The 21201-nt window shown below is 36.5% G+C and overlaps 1 protein-coding gene across 1 annotated transcript in view; it reads left to right on the top strand.

Moving 5' to 3' along the window:
- The first annotated feature begins 7351 nt into the window (after positions 1 to 7351).
- The window catches only part of EDEM3 (ER degradation enhancing alpha-mannosidase like protein 3), a 72232-nt gene continuing 58382 nt past the window's right edge, over positions 7352 to 21201 (top strand). The window contains exons 1-2 of the mRNA XM_063105301.1: positions 7352 to 7691; positions 12346 to 12391. Coding sequence (XP_062961371.1) covers positions 7531 to 7691; positions 12346 to 12391 — 207 coding nt within the window. The 5' untranslated portion in view covers positions 7352 to 7530. The remainder of the gene's footprint in view (positions 7692 to 12345; positions 12392 to 21201) is intronic.

Here is a 21201-nt window from a genome sequence, read left to right as displayed (position 1 = left end):
GACAAAATAAAATTAAAAAAAAAAAAAAAGTTCATGGAAAGAATCACATTATCTTGTAATACAATTTCCACGAACTTTTTAAAGTACTGTCATATTTGCCTTTGAGCATTCTGCATTCTCTATACTTCCAAATCGCTGGGTATTTATTGCCACTCAAATTCTGGAACTTATTTAAACCTACTAATCAATGATGATCAGAAATAATGCATTCCAACCAGTTGTTTATGGCTAGTACTATCATTACGTAGGGTCATGTGCTGAAAATATTTGTATGTTAGTAGATATTTTGGTATCTGTGGTGATATGTACATCTAATGCACATAAGTCAGGATCTGTGAAATAGGGGTATATACCTGGAAGGATTTTGACAGTCCTCAAATTTTACTGTGTGTCTTTGACTACTCTGTTACCACAGAAGAATATGCATAGTCCCTGCATTGTTGAAAACTTGGCTTTATAATTAAACATATCCATTCCAAAAAAAAAAAAAAAAAATGAATTTGTCATTTCCAAGATATGTGTACTGGCTAAAGTATTTTAAAGGCACTCCCACTCTCGCATGAAAAAGTGGTAAAAAGCTGGACTATTAGGGATGGTATGTGGGTTGGAGGACTTCCAGTTGCCTGATGCCCACTGTAAGAATGGCACAATCCTGGCTCTGGAATATTGTTCACTTGCCTCCAGTGAATTTTTCACACAAGGTCATGATTATTAGGGATGGTATGTGGGTTGGAGGACTTCCAGTTGCCTGATGCCCACTGTAAGAATGGCACAATCCTGGCTCTGGAATATTGTTCACTTGCCTCCAGTGAATTTTTCACACAAGGTCATGATTGTAAAACCTAAAAGGATAGAGGCCTGGGACTTCATCAAACTCACAGAACAGCTGTATTACCTTGTTTCTGCTTGCTAACAAATGTTTAATAAATGTCTATATGTGTGACAGAAATTGGTCTGAGACTTGGTTTAATTGTTAGTTGGTCATGAGGTTGTTGAGGAATTGTTAATTGTCACCCCAACTCCTATAATTTGGCTGCCATAACTGTCGACTAACAATAAGCCAGTAGTTTCACACGATTAAATTGTAACATTTATCTCCTCCTTTTAAATCACTAATCTGTTTCTACATCTGGAACCTCTGCTCACTTCTCTTGGCCATATGAATTGAGAAAACCAAAACAAAACCAAAACTGAGTCTTAAAGAGACCGACTCACATATAACGGTAAATGGCAGATCTAGGACTGGAACCCAAGTCATATGATTTGAAGTTCGACATTCAGGAGTAGGAACAAAGCAAATGTGTGCGGGCGTGCTCGTGCATGCATGCATGTTGGAGAAAGAGAAGTAGGAAGGAAAGGGAAGTGATGTGAACTGACATGAAGAGAAACCACAAAAAACCTGTTGGATGTTGGGGTGGGAAACCAGAGAGGGTGCTAAAATGGGTGCAAGCCCCCAAGGAAGGGCTAGGAAGGCTCTGAAGATATTTGCTTAAGAGCTGGTTTTGATAGTCAGTTGATCTTTAGCAGTGGACTAACCATAGCACATTTCCATGGGCCATACAGCTGTGCTTGCCGCATTGCCTGGTGCCAAGAAAAAAATGGTGGGCTTCAAGCGGGCAGTGGTATTGAAAACTATATCTCTGAAAAGTTTTAAGTACAATCATGTGTATTTGGAGTGTGTACACTGATTTTATTTTATTTCATTTTATTTTTGGTAAATAGTCCTTTATTGTCTTAACTCAACACTAATAAAGCATTGGGATTCTTGAGTTTAAATATCTTGATCAAAATAAAATTGGTTTTTTAATTGAAATTAAGACAGGTTTTTTGTTTTGTTTTGTTTTTTTTATTGGTTATGAATCTTCATGGAGTACAAAGCAAATTGTCACCACTCATGCCCAAGAGGTGATGGCCAGATCCATACTGGTAGCATGCCCATTACCACAAATTGTGATTATTACCCTTGTACACTGATTTTAAAACATCACGAGGAGATTGCTCTGCAAAGAAACTACAAACTATTTTATTTTTCATCCATGAGAAATTTTCCCTACCCCTGGCTTATCACCTAAAAGACTAAAAGACTCCTTGTAAATAAAAACAAAAATCCCCAACAAATAAAACCCCAAACTTTTCAATACATTTGGAGAAGAACCAGATATACTCGTAAAGCACTATTTTCATGAAAGCACATTTCTGAGGTTAACAAATAATTGCATTTGACAAATTTGGATCACTGTCTGAGGATTATGGGATAGGAGGAAGAAAGCCTGAAAAGATAGTACTAGGGGTGTGTGTGTGTACCTACACATATTATATGTATATATTATACATGTATATGTAATATATACACTTATATACCTATATGCACTATATATACATGTATATGCAATGGGGGTTTCTAAGAAGAATGTCAGATTTGGATAACAAGAAATGATAGGATCACTACAGAAATAGCTTATTTTTAATTCTTGAGTGTCTGCATGCTGGGAATGTTATACCTAATGCTTTTTGACATGAGCAACTGGTCACCTTTCACTTTGATCCTCATATATAATTAGATAACTTGTAAAACTGACTATCTAAATCCCGTGGAGGTTGGTGGTAAGATGCACTTTTCTAAAAACAAAGTAAAACTGAGGAAAGTCACACAAACAAAAAGCTGAAAAGATTTTCCAGCAACTTTATTCCATAACCTCTATAACTTCAAATGTCTTACAGATGAGGCTGCTTAACAGTTTTAAGAGGGGAGAAAAGTACCGTGAGTTTGTATGTGTATTTACTCTAATATAGGGATGAGGCTCTATAGCTCATACGAGGTTTCCATGGCAGAAACTGGGCCTGGATTCAATGGTTTCTTGAGTTGCAGGTCTAGGAGGGCTACACTTTTGGACAAGAGCTTGCAGTGTTAGTGCAAAGGAGGTAAATGAGATTCGGGGCTGAGAATAGACCAGGGCCGTGAATCCTACCCATGAATCCTACCTCGACAATGGCAACTTTTCCTTTCTACTCCATAATAATGATAATATCAGCAGCTACTATTTATTGAGCTCTTTAAAACCAAACTAAATATTTTACACATACCCTCTCATTATTTTCATAACAACACTAGAAGGAAGGTATTATAAAAAACTATTTAATCCTCCTGAAAATGCTATGAGGTTGGTACTATTCTTATCTTCACGTCACAAATAAGGACCAAGGCAAAAAGAAATTCAGTCATTTGCTTAAGGTAACATAATTAGCAGAGCTGGCTCAGAGCCATTGTTCTTGGCCTCTATGATACCTGCGTGGAATGTTGTGGAATGGCGCTGACTTAAAATCTTGTGGCCACAGTAAACTTATAAATGGGAACTATGTAGGTGGTGCAAATGGGGGATTTAGAGAGACCAGAGGCAAGATGTACTTGCTCATGAACAGCCATGTGACTTGGCCTTGCTTCTGATACATGAAGTAAGTGGAAAATGGCTACTAAATAAGAGACCTAACCACAAGAGTGAACTTAACACCATGATGTGAAAGCAAAATCTCTAGCCTGAGAGAGTTGGTGCTGGTGTCAATGAGAGAAATGAGATAATAATCTGAAACTGAAGTGATTTTGATAATTTCAAATCATAATTGAGAGGGGAGAAAAGCCCTGGGGATATCACTGGGGGTAGGCAGTGAACCACGTGAATTCCTCATTCTCTTTCTTGGAATTTAGATAAGACAGTCAGACAGCCATGCAGGGAATCAGCCCACAACATTCACTGAGTACCTTTTTCATGAAGTACTCTTTCTAGGGCCTTAAAGTCCCTTGTTGCGAATGTAGAAAAGGTTATTATCTTCATCTAATGTTTACAAGATTGGGTTCTCAAGAAGAAAAGTGTTCTGTAAATTCCACACATTATCAAATAATAGGAAAAGTGATGTGAAGAATGACAAAATCACCACTCCCAAATTCCATACTTGAGTTTAGGAGTAATTAGATCTGTGGTATAAAGAATTCAAGTCATTTAGGGGCAACTGCTATTCCGTGACCAGTCGTGCACAGCTGTGCCTCCTGCGACTACTTCTAAGCCATAATATGAAAGTGGAGTCCCTCCCTTATGTTTGTTAATCCATATGGTTCTGCCCAAGGCTCCCATCCCTAACTTCTGACACATCCAGGCAGGAAAGTGAGCACACATATTTACCTAAGCTACAAGGCTATGCAAACAAACTCTTAACTGGTTAAAGGGCATTTTATAGATGGCTCCTATTTCTTACCATTTTTAATTGGCTTTACACATCTAAAGTCTTTTCCTTAGTCTTTAAAAGTCCAAGTCCCCATTCTCAAGTGCTTTCTACCAGTTTTTTTCCCTCTGTACAAGAACAAGCTCTCTCAATTAACTCCTGCGTCCTTTTTATGACTAACTGTATAGGTTTTAAAATAATAAATAATTTTTTCCTAGTCCGTACACTGCCAATTAGCTAAGAATTTCTATTACTTCCTTTAAGGGGTTAAAAATGAGATCTCTTTTGAAATGCATTTTGTAAATATATTCTTCTTTCACGTCAAAGGGCTCTACCTTACATATAATAAGTTTCAATACTTTTTAGTCCATACCAGCTTTTCTACTTATGGTTTTGCAGAGGTCAGTGAAAAATGAACTCAATCATTGGCTAGAAACTCAATTTCAGCAGCGGAGAAAAAAACTTATTATTTAGCAAGAAAACAAGGAATATGCTCTGGCTTTTCATTATATCCTTTGAAAATGCAGTGTTAGCTTGAAAACAAATATGCCAGAAAATGCTAAACATTAAAAGCCAAGACTTCTTCTTTAGTATGTTGTTTCTTAATGATAGTGAAATAGTCAATTTTGACTTCTTATAAAGGCTTGGAACATCAGGAAGGTAAAGAAAACTGAGTTATTGCCAATAATCCACTCGAAATAATTGACTACATTTCAATATAACTGAAGGTCACTGACTATTTTTCTATTTTCTTTGTTCTTAGTTTTCAAATACTGGATGATTGGTGTTGACCTTTAGCTTGTCATGTTCGCTGTTTCAGAGCCAAACCCAATTCACATTTATTTATTTATTTATCTAACTTCATCATTGAGGTTGCCGAGGAGGATGCAGGACGGAACCAATGTAGAATTGCAGATCCGTAAAAAGGATAAAATTAAACATTATACAGAAATGACCTCATGTGTTTTCACAGGATCCATGTAAGTAGATAAAAGGACTAGATTATTTCCATTTTATAGATAAGGAAACTGAAGGTATAAGTAAACAAGCATATTCAACATTTATTGAGCATGTATAGCAGGAGAGGTACAGTGCTAGGAGTTTTGGAATATACATATAAATAATCTAAAGTCAATACCCTCAAGTGGTCACAATCTAGTGGACATGACAGACTATGGAAAACACAGTGGTAAAGATACAAAATACAATGGAGTAACAGGGAGAGAGGGTGACTTCAGCTGACTTGAAGGTTTTAGAAGGATTTTGTGGAGATGGAATCTGAGCTAAGCCTGAATGGGTACAGTGTTCTACAGCCAAAGATGGTGGGGTTGCAGAGGAAATAGGATGAGGATGTAAGATGAGAATTTATTTAGCTATCAGATAGGATTTGAGGGGGAGCACAGGATACAAGGGAGAGAGTAAGTGTTCAGAGAGTTTGCAGATGTCTTTGAATGCCAACTCTGGCAGCAATGTAGAAGAGAGTAGAGTGGCAGGGAAATCACTTAGGAAGCCATTGCAATAGTTCAGAAAAGAGGTAATGAAGGCTCAAACTGAATAGGAGAGTAGAAAGAAAGGTAGTAATCTGAAAGATAGCAGAGGTAGAATCTATATAATTTGGCAATTGATTAGACACAGACCATGAAGGAGAAGGGGTTGAGGATGATTCTGATGCATTAATTTGAATCAGAGAACATATCACACTTGAGATACCCTTGGGTCAAATATAAGGAAATTTCTACTGGGCAGATGGAAACACGGATCGAATGATCAGGACGGATACTGATGTATAAATAAACCACAGATATATGATGTTTGAATCCACACAGTATTAGAAATCACCAAGGAATAATTTGAGTACAGAGACAAAAACGACAAAAAGAAAACCTTGAGGTAACATCTGCATTTTAAGAAAGAGCAGAGAGGGGGAGTGAAGGAAGAGGAGTCATTGATGTAGCCTGAATGGTCAGAGGGGTAAGATGCAAGAAGAAAAGTTTCGAGAAAGAGAGCTGCATGCTGCTGGGGAGATGAGTAAGTGATTTACCGTGGTCACAGAGGTCACACCCATGCTCCTAAGCTTTGCGCCTAACTATTGAATTATCACCCAAGAAAAAAAAATGTGGCTTTTCAAGAGACACCTACTGGCCATTTTACCCATCGTTAACTTGGGACTCAGTCATCAAAACTCATTGCAAGTTCGTCTCCTGCACTAAACTTTCTCTGCCCATACTGGTCTCCTTACATTGAGCTTTTGAGTAACTATTATTAATCACGTACTAGGCCCCAAGCGTCTTCCTTCACCCCCGTGGTACTGCGCAGTGGTTAATGCAGGTGCCTCCGAACCAGAGGCCGGTTGCAGTCTAACACAGCAGTGTGACGAGGGCTTGCTAACTAACTTCTCCAAGGCTCGGCTTCCTTGTTTGCAAAGGGGGATGGTGCTACTTACCTGTTAGAGCTCAGAAGAGGTCATAAGCTAATGCAAGGGAGAGCCTCAGCACAGTGCCGGCAAAGGCTCAAATCACTGTGCTGTCACTGTGTTTCATAATGTCCCTGAGGGTAGAGGACTACTCCAGCCAACACTGTTTTCTCAGGCATGCCGCACTGACTGGGGGACAGTGCTCCTCATCTTAGCAGCCCTCAGGGAAACGTCATTCGCGGGAAAAGGGATTAACAGCTGACAAGTACCCCGGGACTCGGCCGTGCACCGAGGGAGGACTGCGCCAGGGCTCCACGGGAAGTGGGACCCCGAAGACCGCCTGTGACCCTCGGAGGACCGCACGTCCCAGGGTGCAGCGCGCCCACCGGGGTCGAAATTTGGCGGAGGCTCCAGGATCGCGGGGGACCGGGGCGGAAGCAGTGCACGCTGGGAGCGGTAGTCCGCAGGCGGCAACGCGGCCGGTGGGAGGAGGCTCCGAGCGGGAGCTCCCTCCCCAGCCCCGCCTTTTGTCCACGTCTCACTTCTCCTGGCCAATGCCCTCTCCTGTCGCCGGAGCCAGCCCCTCTCCGACGTCGTCCCGGTTGGTCCTGAGGCTCCACAACTTCAGCCCTATCCGGAAGTAGCGTTGGGGAGGCGGTTTCCTAGACTACGACACCGGAAAGCTGGGGGAGGCGCTCCGGGCTGCTGAGGGCGGAGGGCGGTGGCAGCGCTGGCGCTGGGGACCGGCTCGGTGGCTTCGGGAGACAGTTTGGTGTCGGCGTCCGCCTGCGTTACTCCGAATCCCGCCCTCGGCACGGCTCGCAGCCCCCTCACCACCGGCGCCCGACGATGTGTCTCAGCAGCCGGGCGTAGCAGCTGCGCGTGCGCGGAACCGCGGGGCCATGAGCGAAGCCGGCGGCGGCCGGGGCTGTGGGTCCCCGGTCCCCCAGCGAGCGTCATGGAGCCTGGTGGCAGCGGCGGCCGCGCTCTGCCTGGTGTCGGCCACATCCGTGTGGACCGCGGGGGCCGCGCCCATGAGTAGGGAGGAGAAACAGAAGCTTGGGTAAGGGTGCTTGGCAGCCTGGGGTGGGTTTTCCAGTGAGGCTGACCGCAGGCGAGGTGTCTGTCATTGCGACCCTGGCGCGCAGTGGCCTCTCCTGTCGCGACTGGAACAGCTGTTGCCACGCGAGGACCCTGACGGGGCGGACAGGGTCCGGGAAGGTGGGGTCCCCGCCCGCAACGTAACCTCGGGGGAGTGTCGGGCTGTCGCCCGGGCCGCCGGTGACCTGTACAGGTTCCTTGAGGCCAGTCGCGGTTTGTCAACGCGGCTGTCGTACCAGTGGCCCGTGACGGGGACTAGCCCGTGTCGCTGTGCGCGAGAGTCCTGGGGTTGCCTTTCGACGGAGACATGGTTAGATTTCTCGTACGAGTGAGTGAGCACCCAGCCGGGAGAATGTGGCTGATTTCACAGTAAAGGAAACGGTGTTTACACCTGTTCCGGAAAAGTGGCGTTCATTCGAGCTTGCGCTTTACACATTTTACTATTTCCTTGCAGTGTTTTCTTGTATTGCATTTTCATAATAGAACAGAATATTTGGTGGTATTATTAAAAAAAACCCCAATTAAGTCTACTTATGTATTTTACTCAAAGTAAAACCAAGTTTTATCAGTCTTGAAAGTGTCATAAAATTACCAGTTATATTTGCTGCATTTAATTCAGATCAATAATACTAATATAGGGGAGGTCCCAGAAATGAATAAGAAAAAAAGCCAAGAACTAGTAGAAAATGTGCAGAAGGCATGAACAGTTAAGTCGGAGAAGAGGAAATGCAAATGGTCAGTAAACATTGAGTTACTCAACCTCTTAAATGAGAGATGCAGATTGAAACGATGAGATAGCTGGGTATTGTCTGTCAGATTCGTAAATATAAAACACAGGGATACAGTACTGGCTAGTAAAGGTGTGAAAAAAATACTTGGTGGGAGTGTAATTGCTGTAGCTTATCGACAGTATATTCTAACATTTGAATTGTGCACACGCTTTGATTCATCAATCCCATCTCTGGGAATCTACCCTACAGAAATAAAAGCACTGTTAATGTAGTGATAGGTGTACAATGACGTGCATTTTGAAAGAGCAGAATTGTTTCTTGGAAGGAAATAGTTGAATATGGTGCATCTGTGTTATGGAATAATATTCAGACATTAAGAAGAAGGAAGTATGTCATTGGAAGCCTATCCAGGGTATATTTCCAAGACAAAAAAAAAAAAAAAATTCTAGTTGTCGAACAATATGTATGGTGTCATCCCGTTTTTTAAAAAAGAAAAAATTGCCTAAGCTCAAAAAAAGTGGAAGGATGATTATTTCACAGGGAGAGGGTAGAGAGGAGGTGAAACAATCAGTTTTTACTTGCAGACGGTCTCCAACTTACAGTGGTTCACCTTAAAATGATAAGTGATACGCATTCAGTAGAAATTGTGCTTTGAGTACCCATACAACCATTCTGTTTTTCACTTTTAGTACAGTATTCAATAAATTATTGAGATATTCAGTACTCTTTTTATAAAATAGACTTTATGTTAGATGACTTTGCCCAACTGTAGGCTAAGGTAAGTGTTCTGACCACGTTTAAGGTCGGCTAGGCTAAGCTATGATGGTCAGTAGGTTGGGTGTATTAACTGCATTTTCAACTTATGATATTTTCAACTTAGGATAGGTTTATTGGGACATAACCCTATATTGTCAGTTGAGGAGCAGCTGTATTTTTTTTATTTAAATCATTGCAAATGTCCTGTATTAGTTTTTAAATAAAATAGCAATAAAGGTCGCTTGATGGAAAAAAAAATGAAGTATCAACTATCAAAAGAAAATTATGAGTAAACTCTAACAAGTATCTGGAATTTTCTCCCTTTAGGAATTTAATGTATCATTGATAACTGTTTTATTGAATACCCCACTCTATAGGCACTTTACGTATGTTATCTCTGTAAACATCGCTACTTCTTAATGAGGTGGATGTGATGCCCATTTTGCACATGAGGAAGATGAGACTCAAGGTTGACTTGTTCAAAGTGGCAGAGCTAGTTAATTGGTGGAGCCAGTATTCAAACTCAGGTCTGTCTGAACCCAGAGCGCAGGCTCTCTCCACTGTGTTACACTTTCAAGACTTGGAAAAGAAATACAAAGTCTTATAAGGACCACAAGTATCTCATTTAACCACCATCCCCCTTTTCTTCATTTTTTTGTTAAAAATGTTTATTTGGAAAAGAGTCTTGGATAACTCATTTTTGACCGAAATTAATTTTTAACTGGAAAAGTCCAACCAAATTAGCTTGAGATTTCAGCTGAAATTTTGAGATCATTTATGAAAGTGAAATTACAGTTATTTAGGCTTGTTAATTTAGGTTGCCCTACTCTAGAGTAAGGGCAGAGTAAGAGTCTAGAACTATAAACCATAAGTACACAATTACATGACTGCTTTCCCCTCTGAGAATTTTCAGAAAACTGAACTCTGATCCATAGGTTTACCTGTATGATTTTTTTAAAAGCCCACATAATGATTTATGATAAAAAGCAGAAAATGTCCTACCCCCTTTTCTCCCCTCCCCCCAAATCAAACAGATGATAAGGGTTAGAATTGTCAGGAATAGTAAGCCTTGTTGCTCAATAGCTTGCAATGTATAGTTTGTGGAATTATTTACATGGTCATGTGTAGTCTTATCCTTCATGGAATACTTTTGTTTTTGTTTTTGTGTTTTAAATGTTACAGCAAGAGATTTTGTTAATATTATCTTTTCACTAAAAAAAATGAAGTAGAAATTAATTAAAATTAAAATGAAGAGAGACATAATTTTGGAACTGTGGATCTGATTTCCAATATATTTTTATCCAGTTGTTGAACAGATACAAAATCTTAGAGAAACATTTTTTCTGTTCAATATAGTAATTATTGTACTGTTCTTTATTTAAATATGACTTTGCTAGGACTTATATGTGTAAGTCAGAGAGAGAGCAACTGGATATTAGATATCGCCACTTTGAAGTATGTTGTGAAATTTGCCGACCTTATGCTACATAAATATAAGGATTGGAAAATAGTGTGTCCTTGTATGCCATCATAATTTACTCATAACTTTGAAAATTGAATACTTGCAAAGTTGGTTTAGCAAATTAAAGCTTATGTCATCTGTAATGCACACATCTAGGTACCACCAGTTACAGGAATTTCTACTTCTTGGTAATAATCTTAAATTAATTCCATTTCAGGAAAGGAAAAGGAGGAGCTTCCATATTCTATTTATTGATATCAGTGCTTGAAAGGGACATCTGAACCTCTTTTTTTTTCAGCCTATGTAGCTAATTTGAGAGGTCTTTATCTTCTGCAGTGTAATAAAGAAATGTCTGGAGAGATTCTTTAAGATACTTCACAATTTTCTAAGATGACTTGATCCATATGTATATAAACTTATAAAGGATTAATGTTTTAGCAAAGTGGTGGTAAGATCTTGTTTTAAATGATTGGATGTTTTTAAATGGTTAATATTCATAAAAAGTTGTCAGGACTTAATTTATTCAGTTCACAAATACAAGTGACTTGATACTGCTGACCACTATAGCCATGATCTGGAAATTGCTAGCTTTATTATCACCTGTATTTCAACATCCATGATTACAATTTTTAAAATGACAATTGCTGTATAACAGGAGGCATAATAAAAATATAGCTATCCATTTTCGTTAACACTTCTTTCAGTTCTTGTCATTGGTGATTGGAACTTTGGGAAAAGAAGAGTTAAGAAAAGATTGTTAAGCTATTTTTTTCTTTGCTAATTATTGAGAGATTTTGGCCTCATCTAGACATAGCATTAACTTTTGTAGTTTCTTCTGTACCCTCAAGCCCCTGAACTTGAGAATGTTTAATTGAAAGACTGATTCCTTGGTCCCAACCTTAAGAGTTTTGATTTAGTAAATCTGGTGTAGAGATCAGAAATCTCTGTTTAGACAGCCATCTTGGAGATTTTGAGAAACCGAGTTAGCCAAAATGCACAAATCTCTTTTTGAGCATTTGTGTTCTCATTTTAGAGGTGAATACTCTTCTTGATTTTTAACAATTTTTTAGAGGAGCAAAGTACGTCATATGATGTGTCTTTTGAAAATGTGATAAACATATTAATAAATATGTACTTAAACCACGCCTTAGTGGTTTTAAGGGGAAAGGCAGAAGCTTGAAGAAGTGTTATTTTGTATCACTGCACACATCCACCCCCCTCCCCACTCAACCACTTTCTTTTAGTAGAACATACAGGGTAAGCAATAAATGGAACCAGTAATTGTTTCTTTTGGGGGCTCTCCAGCAATATTCTCCCTTTCAAGACAGATATGGTAAATAATTGTGTTAAGAGATGATTGGTTTTCAGCATCAGCTTTCCTTCTTTCTGTTTATCGCATGCATCATTTGTCAGTTTCCTTAGAAAAAAATAAGATGAATTTTACATAAATTACTGAAAATATTAAAAGCTTGGCCCAGCTCTGCATAGTAAGTTCATGAAAGTTTGTCTACTAATTGGTGCATTTCCTGACTCTCTTTATGTCCTCTTCTAACTAAATTTTTCTTTTTTTTATTAGTGTATTTTTATGAGGGAGTGTTAAGTCTTCAAAAGATAAATAAATAAGTACAGTATACTTAACTTTTCCATTTCTGCTCTTTTAAAATTAGGAATCAAGTACTGGAAATGTTTGATCATGCTTATGGTAACTATATGGTAAGTAGAAAGCTTATTTTTACATATCATTTATGTGAGATGATTATTATGTGAGCACAGTCAACTGGGAATTTTGAAATCTGAATTACTAGCATCTGAGTGCTTTGCATAGCTAGATATTGTAGATGTAAACATGAAAAAGATGTTTCCCTCTGGCTTAAGGGAAATTATTCTCCTAGTAAAAAAAAGCCTATATACAATATTACTTTATATACCCTATGAAGACAACCATTGCTTAAAAGAGATAGACTACCACCTAGCCTCTGTCCAAATTATATCCTTATGGACTCTGAATTGAATATATTTTGCTTTCTAGTATGCTGATTCATATTGTTTTAAAATGTTTAAGAGCTCACTTAAGGTGAAATAACAGTTTCACTTTTACAAGATGATGAAAAGTTCTGGAGATCTGTTGCACAGCTATGTAGATGAAATAGTAAGCAAATTTTAGAGGTCAAAAGAAAGTTTTGCATGTAAGTTGGTAATTTTGAAGAGTTAAATTATCCTGAGAATTACATATAACCTTGTTTTTACATGTTAAAATACTTGTAAGTTAGCAGATTTTCTCTTATGAATACAGCCTATAAAATGTAGTTGGGAAGAGTTTGGCAGAGAACTAACTTTAACTCAACTTTAAGTGTTCTTCAGCTGATTCTGTGAATCCATTATTCAGTATATATTAACCAAATATTTTTATACATCATTGTATATGAACATCTGAGTATATGTACTTTACACATTTTTGTATTTTTAAAACGTTTTATATTTGATAATTTTTGTTCCCTTTTTATCTGGTAAGAGTATATTTTGAATTCTGTTTTTTGGTGACTGGCTGGTAAGGGATCTGAACCCTTGACCTTCTGTCCCACATTTTGAATTCTTAATAAATGTTTTTGGAATATGATGGTCATAAAGTTTTAGGTATATTTAAACATTGAAAACACAGTTTTAAATTTATTTCTCAAGACCTCAGCCATTCCCTTAATATTTCTTTCAAAATCATTTATGCCTGTTTAATTCAGTTTGGGCAAAGCATAGTTTAACAAATCCAGGCTAATGGTTTTGAGGTGGCCAAGTTGATCCGTGCTATACCCTCAAGCCTTAGCCGTCTCATAATGCTACTTTTAGTTCCAAAGTTGAATGAAATAGTATATAGCTAGATGAGTTTAATACATCTCACTATGAATAGGAGCTTCGCTTTGTAAAGCAATGTCTTTAATATCTCGTCCCTTTTAGGCAAACAGCAGAAAGTTTCCTTCTATAGAATACACTTAATTTATGGGTTCATGACAGAGCAGGTACTGAGGGCAACCCTCAGAGGACTTTCTGCCAGTTCCTATTGAGACCTAACTGGTAACTTTCTGCTACAACTACTTACAAGATGTAAGGGAGAGGGATTTCAACTCCAGTGACTCCTGGAAGTGACATCTTCTTTCATATTTCCAATGGGGCCACTGCAGTCCACTGCAGTACATGTGAGGGTACTTCAAAATGTTTGTGGAAATATAGAAGATAATACGAATCCTTCCACAAACTTTTTGAAGACCCCATGTATTTAAACATATTCAACTATTCTACAGCAGTGTACTTTGTTGTGTTCAATCTATGTGAGGTCTGTAACCTAAGATTTAGTCTAGAATTTACACTTTCTTTTTTTAAGTTCTCAACTAACATTGGAAATGTTAAAGGGAATCCAGGTGCCTTGTATTTGTTATCTGAAGTCAGTTCAAAATTTTTTCCAATTCCTATGCTCAGAAACACTATTAGTTTGCTGTAGAGTAAAAATGTATAGGTTTTGAGTTAGATGGGTTTGAATTCAAATCCTGTCTCAGCTGTTTACTAGCTTGGACTGTAAACAGATCACTTGACCCCTCTGAGCAGTGTCTTCTTTTAAAAAATGGGATAATTGCAAAGGGTATTGAAGACTATAGATTTTTGAGAGCAGGGACCATTATCTTTATTTTTAATTTTTAATAAATTCATCTTTTATATGTCATGTGTCTAGCATTGTGTCTGGTACATAAATGCTTATTCAGTGTTTTTCTGAAAGAACCGAATTGAATTTTTGTGAAGATGAAATCAAATAATGTTTGGGTTTTTTTTTTTTTGCATTTATTGCTGTGGTATGTCTTTGCCTTTTAAAGTCAAAGAGATAATTTAATAAACTTCATTAAAAATACAAGTTTATGGCAAATTTCAGGGTCTGTAAGTCTATTTAATTTGTTGTAGACAATTGCCTACTGTGCTAAAATGCAAAACGCCTGGTACATGGTTGGCTTTTAATAAATCTTGAAAGCTTTTCCTCATTTCTCAGAAGTTCTTTCTGATATTACTTTCTAGCATAGTCTGCAATTAGAATAATTCCTTTAACCTTCCTAGTTCCCAGGAAAACAATGGTATTTTCCAAAGACAGGCAATATAATATAATTAAGAGCAAGAACTCTGGACTTGGAACAGGACACTCTAAGGTGGCTCTGCCACCTACCAGCTGGATTACAACGGGAAAGTTACCTAATCTCCTTGAGCCTGTTTCCTCATCTCTGTAAAATGGAGACATTAGTTTGCCTGCCCCACAATGTTGTAAGGATTAAACAAGTTAATATAATTATAGTGCTTAGAACTAGTGTCTGGCAAATAGGAAGGACTGTATAAGAGTTTGCTGCTTCTGCTATCTGCTGCTGATAATAACTACTAATATCATTGTTATTTACTCTCTGCCAGAGATTGAAGTTGCCCCCCTAAATTCATTTAGTCTTTAACTCAGAACTTGTTCCCCAGATTGTAGATAGAGCTTCCTTAGAGCGTATACATTCTTTCCTATTCTGGGCATGTGCCATTTGAGCTTATTTTTTTCTTTCTATTAATGAAATTGAAGGTTCTATTAATGTTGTTTCTTAATAAAAATGTCCTGCCAACTTTAGATAGATTACTAGATCTCTGCCATCTCTGGAGTTATGTCCAGGGATTTTCTAATTTTATCAATTATTGGCATAACTATTAACATTATAATGACTATTTTTGACAAATCTCTAGTCCCAGACTGCAGTTTACCCATAATAAATTGCACAGATGGGTTTCTCCTTTCCCTAAATAACATGAAATTTGATGTTTGTTTTGGCACTTTTTGTGTGACCTTATTTAACTCCAGACCATAGTCACTTTAGGGCTTCTATTAGCATGTTTTGAGTATTTGTGCCGAGTTCAGTGTGCAGATTAATTTAGATGAAAAAATGACATGTATTTGGGCCACCCAAATGCAAAACCTTTTTGGACATGAACTCTCTGATATATTTGTCTCTCAGTGCTTTTCCTGTTTTATGTAGACAACTCAGTTAAACTGTTATGAGCAAAAACTGTACTTTGGGAGAGCTCTAAACATTACCAATAAACTTGAAAAGAGTTGGTAAGCATAGTTTACTTTAACTAGAGGAATCATATTTAATAAACACTTTTAAGCTTGATTTTGTGAAAGAAACAATAGGTTAGTTTTTATCATTCTAACCAAAGGAACTGTTTTAAAATATAACTTCCCGTGGATTTCTATATGTACATTTTCTTTTTAATGCTTCTTTAAAATTTTTTTTATTGTGGTATGATATACATAATATAAAACTTGCCATTTTTAACCATTTTTAAGTGTACAGTTCTGCGGCGTTAAGTACATTCACACTGTTATGCATCTGTCTCCGTAACTTTTTCATCTTCCCATTCTGTAACTCTTTATTTAATGTTTCTTTTTAATAGTTTGTGCATCAAAAAGAGTAATTCTGTATACAAAGTACTTTAGAAGTGATACTAATGATGGGGGTGAGGGAGATATAAATTTATATTTATCTCTTTTTGTGTAGACCATTGTAGGACTGTCAAGTGTTAGTCATTGTTCCTTGGCCTCTACTTTTAGAACATCCTAAAACCCTACCAAAATTACACAAGAAATTCCATAGTATCCTCTCAAAATGTTTTGTAACTGCACTCTGGTACTCTAAATAGGATTTTAATTCAGTAGAACCAGGTTTTTCTGTTTAATTGATGTTATTGAGGTATAATTTACAGGCAATAAAATTCCAGTTTTAAGTGCACAATTCTGAGTTTTGACAATTGTATACAGTTGTTTAAGCACCACCCCAATTGTAATATAGAACATTTTCTTCACCCCCCCCCAATTTTTCTTGTGCTCCTTTGTAGTAAATTCCTTCTTCCCATCTCTGACCCCTTGCAACTGTTGATCTGCTTTTTGCCACTGTAGTTTTTCCTTTCTAGGATTTTGTATAAATAGTTATATAGTATGCAGTCTTTTGATTCAGGTTCTTTCAATTTAGCATGATGCTTTTGAGATTTGTCCATGTTGCTGGAGATATATCATAGTTCCTGTTTATTGCTCAGTAGTGTTCAGTTGATTTGATAGAATACAATTTGTTTATCCTTTCACCAGTTGATGAATATTTGACTGGTTTTTGGTGTTTGACTATTGTAAAGCTGCTATGAACCTGTGAGTGCAAATTTTTATGTGGACATATGCTTTCATGTATTTCCCACCTAGGAATGGGATTACTAGGTCTATGGTAAGTGTAAATTTAACTTCATAAGAAATTGCCAAACTTTTCTAGCATGGCTGTAACATTTTGCATTCCCCACCAGCAGAGTGTGAGTTTGTTACTTCACATTCTCTCAGACACTTGGTATTTTCATTCTTTTTGATTTTAGCCATTCTAGTGGGTGTATAGTAGCATTTCATTGTGATTTTAATTTGATTTTCTCTTATGACTAGTGATGTTAAAACTCTTCCCATGTGCTTGTTTTCTTTTTGTACATCTTTTTTGATGAAGCATCTGTTTAAATCTTTGTCCATTTTAAAATCAGGTGATTTTTCCTGTTATTACTGAGTTGTAAAAGTTGTTATGTATTCTGGAATTAGTCCTTTATCACATATATGTTTTACAGATATTTTCTCTCAGTCCATGCTCAGCCTTTTAACTTTCTTAGCAGTGACTTTTGAAGCACAAACATTTCAAATTGTGATCAGTTTATCATTTATATTTTATAATTTATGCCTTTTATATCTTACTTAAAAAATATTTGCCTAGCCTGAGGTCACAAAGTTTTTCTTGTTTTCTTTTAGATGTTTTATAATTTTAGCTTGTTCATTTAGATCTGTGACCATTTTGATTTAATTTTTGTATATGGTAGGAGGTACAGGTTGAGGTCAACGTATATATTTTTTATGTGGATATTCAATTATTCCAGCACCATTTGTTGAAAAGAATACCCTTTTCCTACTGAATTACTTTGACACCTGTGTAAAAAAAAAAAATCAGTTGACCATATATACTTGGGTCTGTTTCTAGATTCTATATTTTGTTCTGCTGATCTAAATATCCTTGGACCAATATCACATTGTCTTGATTATTGTAGCTTTCTAATAAGTCCTGCACTCAGGTAACGTAAGTCTTTCATCTTTATTCTTCTTTTTCAGAATTGTTTTGGCCATCCTAGATCCTTTGTATTTCTATGTATATTTTAAAATCACATTCACAATTTCTACAAAAACCTTTTGAGCTTTTGTTTGGTATTTTGAATCTGGAGAACTGAATTCTTGACAATATTGTCTTCCAGTCTGTGAATATGGTGTCTTTGTCCATTTATTTAGGCCTTATTTAATGTCTCAGCAATGTTTTATAGTTTTGAATGTACAGGTCTTTGTACATCTTTTGTTAAATTTATCCATAAATATTTTATATTTTTGATGCTATTGTGAATTGTAGCTTTTCACATTTTTATTTCCAATTGTCTGTTGCTATTATAAATACAGTAACTTTTTCTATATTGACTTGAAATCCTGCACCCTTCCTAAACTCACTTATTTCTAGTGGCCTTTTTTGTAGATTTGTTAGAATTTCTCATATGGTCAGTCATGTCATCTGCAAACAAAGACGCTTTTACTTCTTCCTTTCCAATCTGTGTGCCTTTTATTTCTTCTTCTTGTCTTATTGGCATGGCTAGGACTTCCAGTAATATGTTGAAAAGAAGCGAGGACTTCCAGTACTATGTTGAAAAGAAGTGGTGAGATCCTTGTCTTGTTCCTAATCTTGGAGAGAAAGCAGTTAGCCTTTCCTATTGAGTCGGAGGTTAGTTTTTGGTTTTTCACAGATGCCCTTTATCAGGTTAAGTTCCCTTCCATTCCTTGTTTGCTGAGAATTTTCATCATGAAAGGATATTGAATTTTGTCACGTGCTTTTTCTGCATCTATTGCTATGATTTTTTAAAAAATCTGTTAATAGCAGGACTTTATTTCATTATAAGATTATTATTTATTATTATTTATTTTTTATATAAAATTTTATAAATTTGATTATTTTATTATTGACCAAGACCAAATTAAGATATGTTGAAGAATTTGGAAACTTTTGTTCTCATTTAACCATGAGTGCAAACTTCAGGTATGCTAACGTGCTACTCCGTAGTGATTAATTTAAAGTCTTATGAGACAACTCCATTTTTGTTACTTGTTTTTTCTTGGTGCTGAGAAACATTCCATAAAATATGATACCTAAAAGGACAATAAATGTTCAGTGTAGGAGGTGAGTCTAACAGTTTGATAATTTAGATAAATGGACTCCTGAACACCTGAAAAATGGTTTGATAAGTGAGTATAAATGGTGAATAAAAGGGAGTAGGAAAATTTTGTTGGGGGGTGAAAAGAGAACTGATAAACTGTGCAGGTTCAATCAGTAATTAGCATATGGTATCAATATGTGATTGATGGCTTATCAAAACTGTATCATTTAGTTTTTATTTTAGGAAGGAATATCTTATCTGCCTCAAGGAGGAAGATGTTTTAACAATGAGGATCGAATAAAACATTAAAAATAGAACTTTATTGAAAATTGAGTCTATTTGATATTTTCAATAACTCCTTTTTATAATTAGTTTTTTTATTATTGTTTTTAGTAGAATAAAATCTCTTCCCTTTACCTAGTTTTGGAATTGGTTTTTCTAAAAAGTCAATTTTTGATGCTGCTTTGACTTGAATATTTTAGAGCAGAGTTCTGTCACCTCAAAGTCCTAGTAAATTTAGTCTGATGTGAAGAATCTACTATGTTTTATTTTAATTCATTTTATTTTTGCTCTTTTGCTTTTAGCTAAGCACATGTTCTACCTAATTTATATAGTGTTCTTATCACCTGAGTTTTATTTGAGTGATAATTATTAAATGTTTTTCATGGCTCTGAGTCATATCAAATGAATTACTTATCCCTCGTTCTGGCAATACATTGTGAACCTCAAATAGCCAGGATATTTGAAGCCTAATAAGACTGCTTATTTGCCACTTATGCATGCTCTAGATTTATGCAAACCATCTGTAGTTTGCTTTGTAGTTAACCAAAAGAAAAAGCTGTAGTTTTATTTTTATCCTTAATCTTGAAATGAAGGGACAAAGTATTTTTACAGCTAGTTCAAAACTCCCTTATTTGATTATTCTGTTTTGCAAATATTATTAATATTTCTATTATCTAGCTAAGTTCAGGGTCAGAATTTCATATTTAATTTGGAGTTTGAATTCATATTTAATTTCAGGCATAAATGTTTGTTTGTGTATGTGTGTGTTTTGCAAAACCCTAAAAAGAGTAGTATGAAGTTGTTTATGCAATGGTTTAAAATAGTGAGAAACTCTTTACAACCAATTTAACATTTGAAAGATCTTTTATAAAATCTTTCAAAATACATCATCAGCTTTAAAAAAATTTACTTTTCTTGACTTCTAAGTGTTCTTTATATGTGTTAAATATGAAACTCTAAAGCGATAAAAATGTACATTTTGGGAAGTGAGTACTATTGGAATTGACATATGAAAATATGCATGTAAAATTAAGAATATATGCTGAAAAGTTTATGATGAGATGAATCAAAATAAAAATGCAGGAATGGAGAAGCCACAGAAAAATGGTGTGTGTCAACTCCACTCAAACAGAGTTCTAACGCTAGCAACTCTGGGAATTATGGTTCCTGGAGAGAATGCAAATGTTATAAACCTTCAAAAATCTTTGCTAAAATATTATAAATTCTCTTTCTGATGGTTATAAATATAGAGAGAAATGAAAAACATAGCAAAACTAATATTTAGTATGTGGTAATTCAAGATATTAGAAACATCGAAAGTTAAAGTGTTTTTTTTTCTTTGCAAAACACTCATTAAGAGTAGTTTGAACAGTGCTTGCCTTGCTTGCCATCTTCTCATCATATAACTAAGGTATGGAGCAAACGTCTTTTCTATACCTGGTGAACGGTTGTACAACCTTCTAAGTTTGGATCAGCTTTAAACATTTATCCTTTGCTCTTTCAGTGTTATGAAATATCTATGGAAGTTGCATTAATGGCAGGTTTTTTGAAGGCATCACTTCCTCTGTGATGTCTTCATCTTTTATGTTACATCCACTTTCTTAACTTATGTTGATAATTTGGCCTTCACTAAGTTTCTCTGGTTGCATGTCTAGAGTCTCTTGAATGGCAGCAGTGTTAACATTCCTATTGTCAGCTAATAACCCCATTTATGTTCAGTTCTTCTATAATCCTATTTATGTTCAATTCTTCTGTAACCCCATTTATGTTCAATTTCACTTGCAGTGTTATCTCATTTCTTTTTGTTGTTATTGTTGAACTTTCATCTTTGTTGGCTAAGTCCCTTTCAATTATTCATTTTTATAAATTGTCGTGTAAGATTATCACTGGGTGACAGGAAGGCAACACAAATACATACTTGCTGTATGTACGGGAACTGAATAACACAGAGTGATCAGTCACTGACAGACTTT

This window comes from Cynocephalus volans, chromosome 8 (genome assembly GCF_027409185.1).
Source record: "Cynocephalus volans isolate mCynVol1 chromosome 8, mCynVol1.pri, whole genome shotgun sequence".
Lineage (NCBI taxonomy): Eukaryota > Metazoa > Chordata > Mammalia > Dermoptera > Cynocephalidae > Cynocephalus > Cynocephalus volans.
The sequence above is the reverse complement of the archived record's forward strand: the minus strand, read 5'-3'. Positions and strand labels throughout refer to the sequence as shown.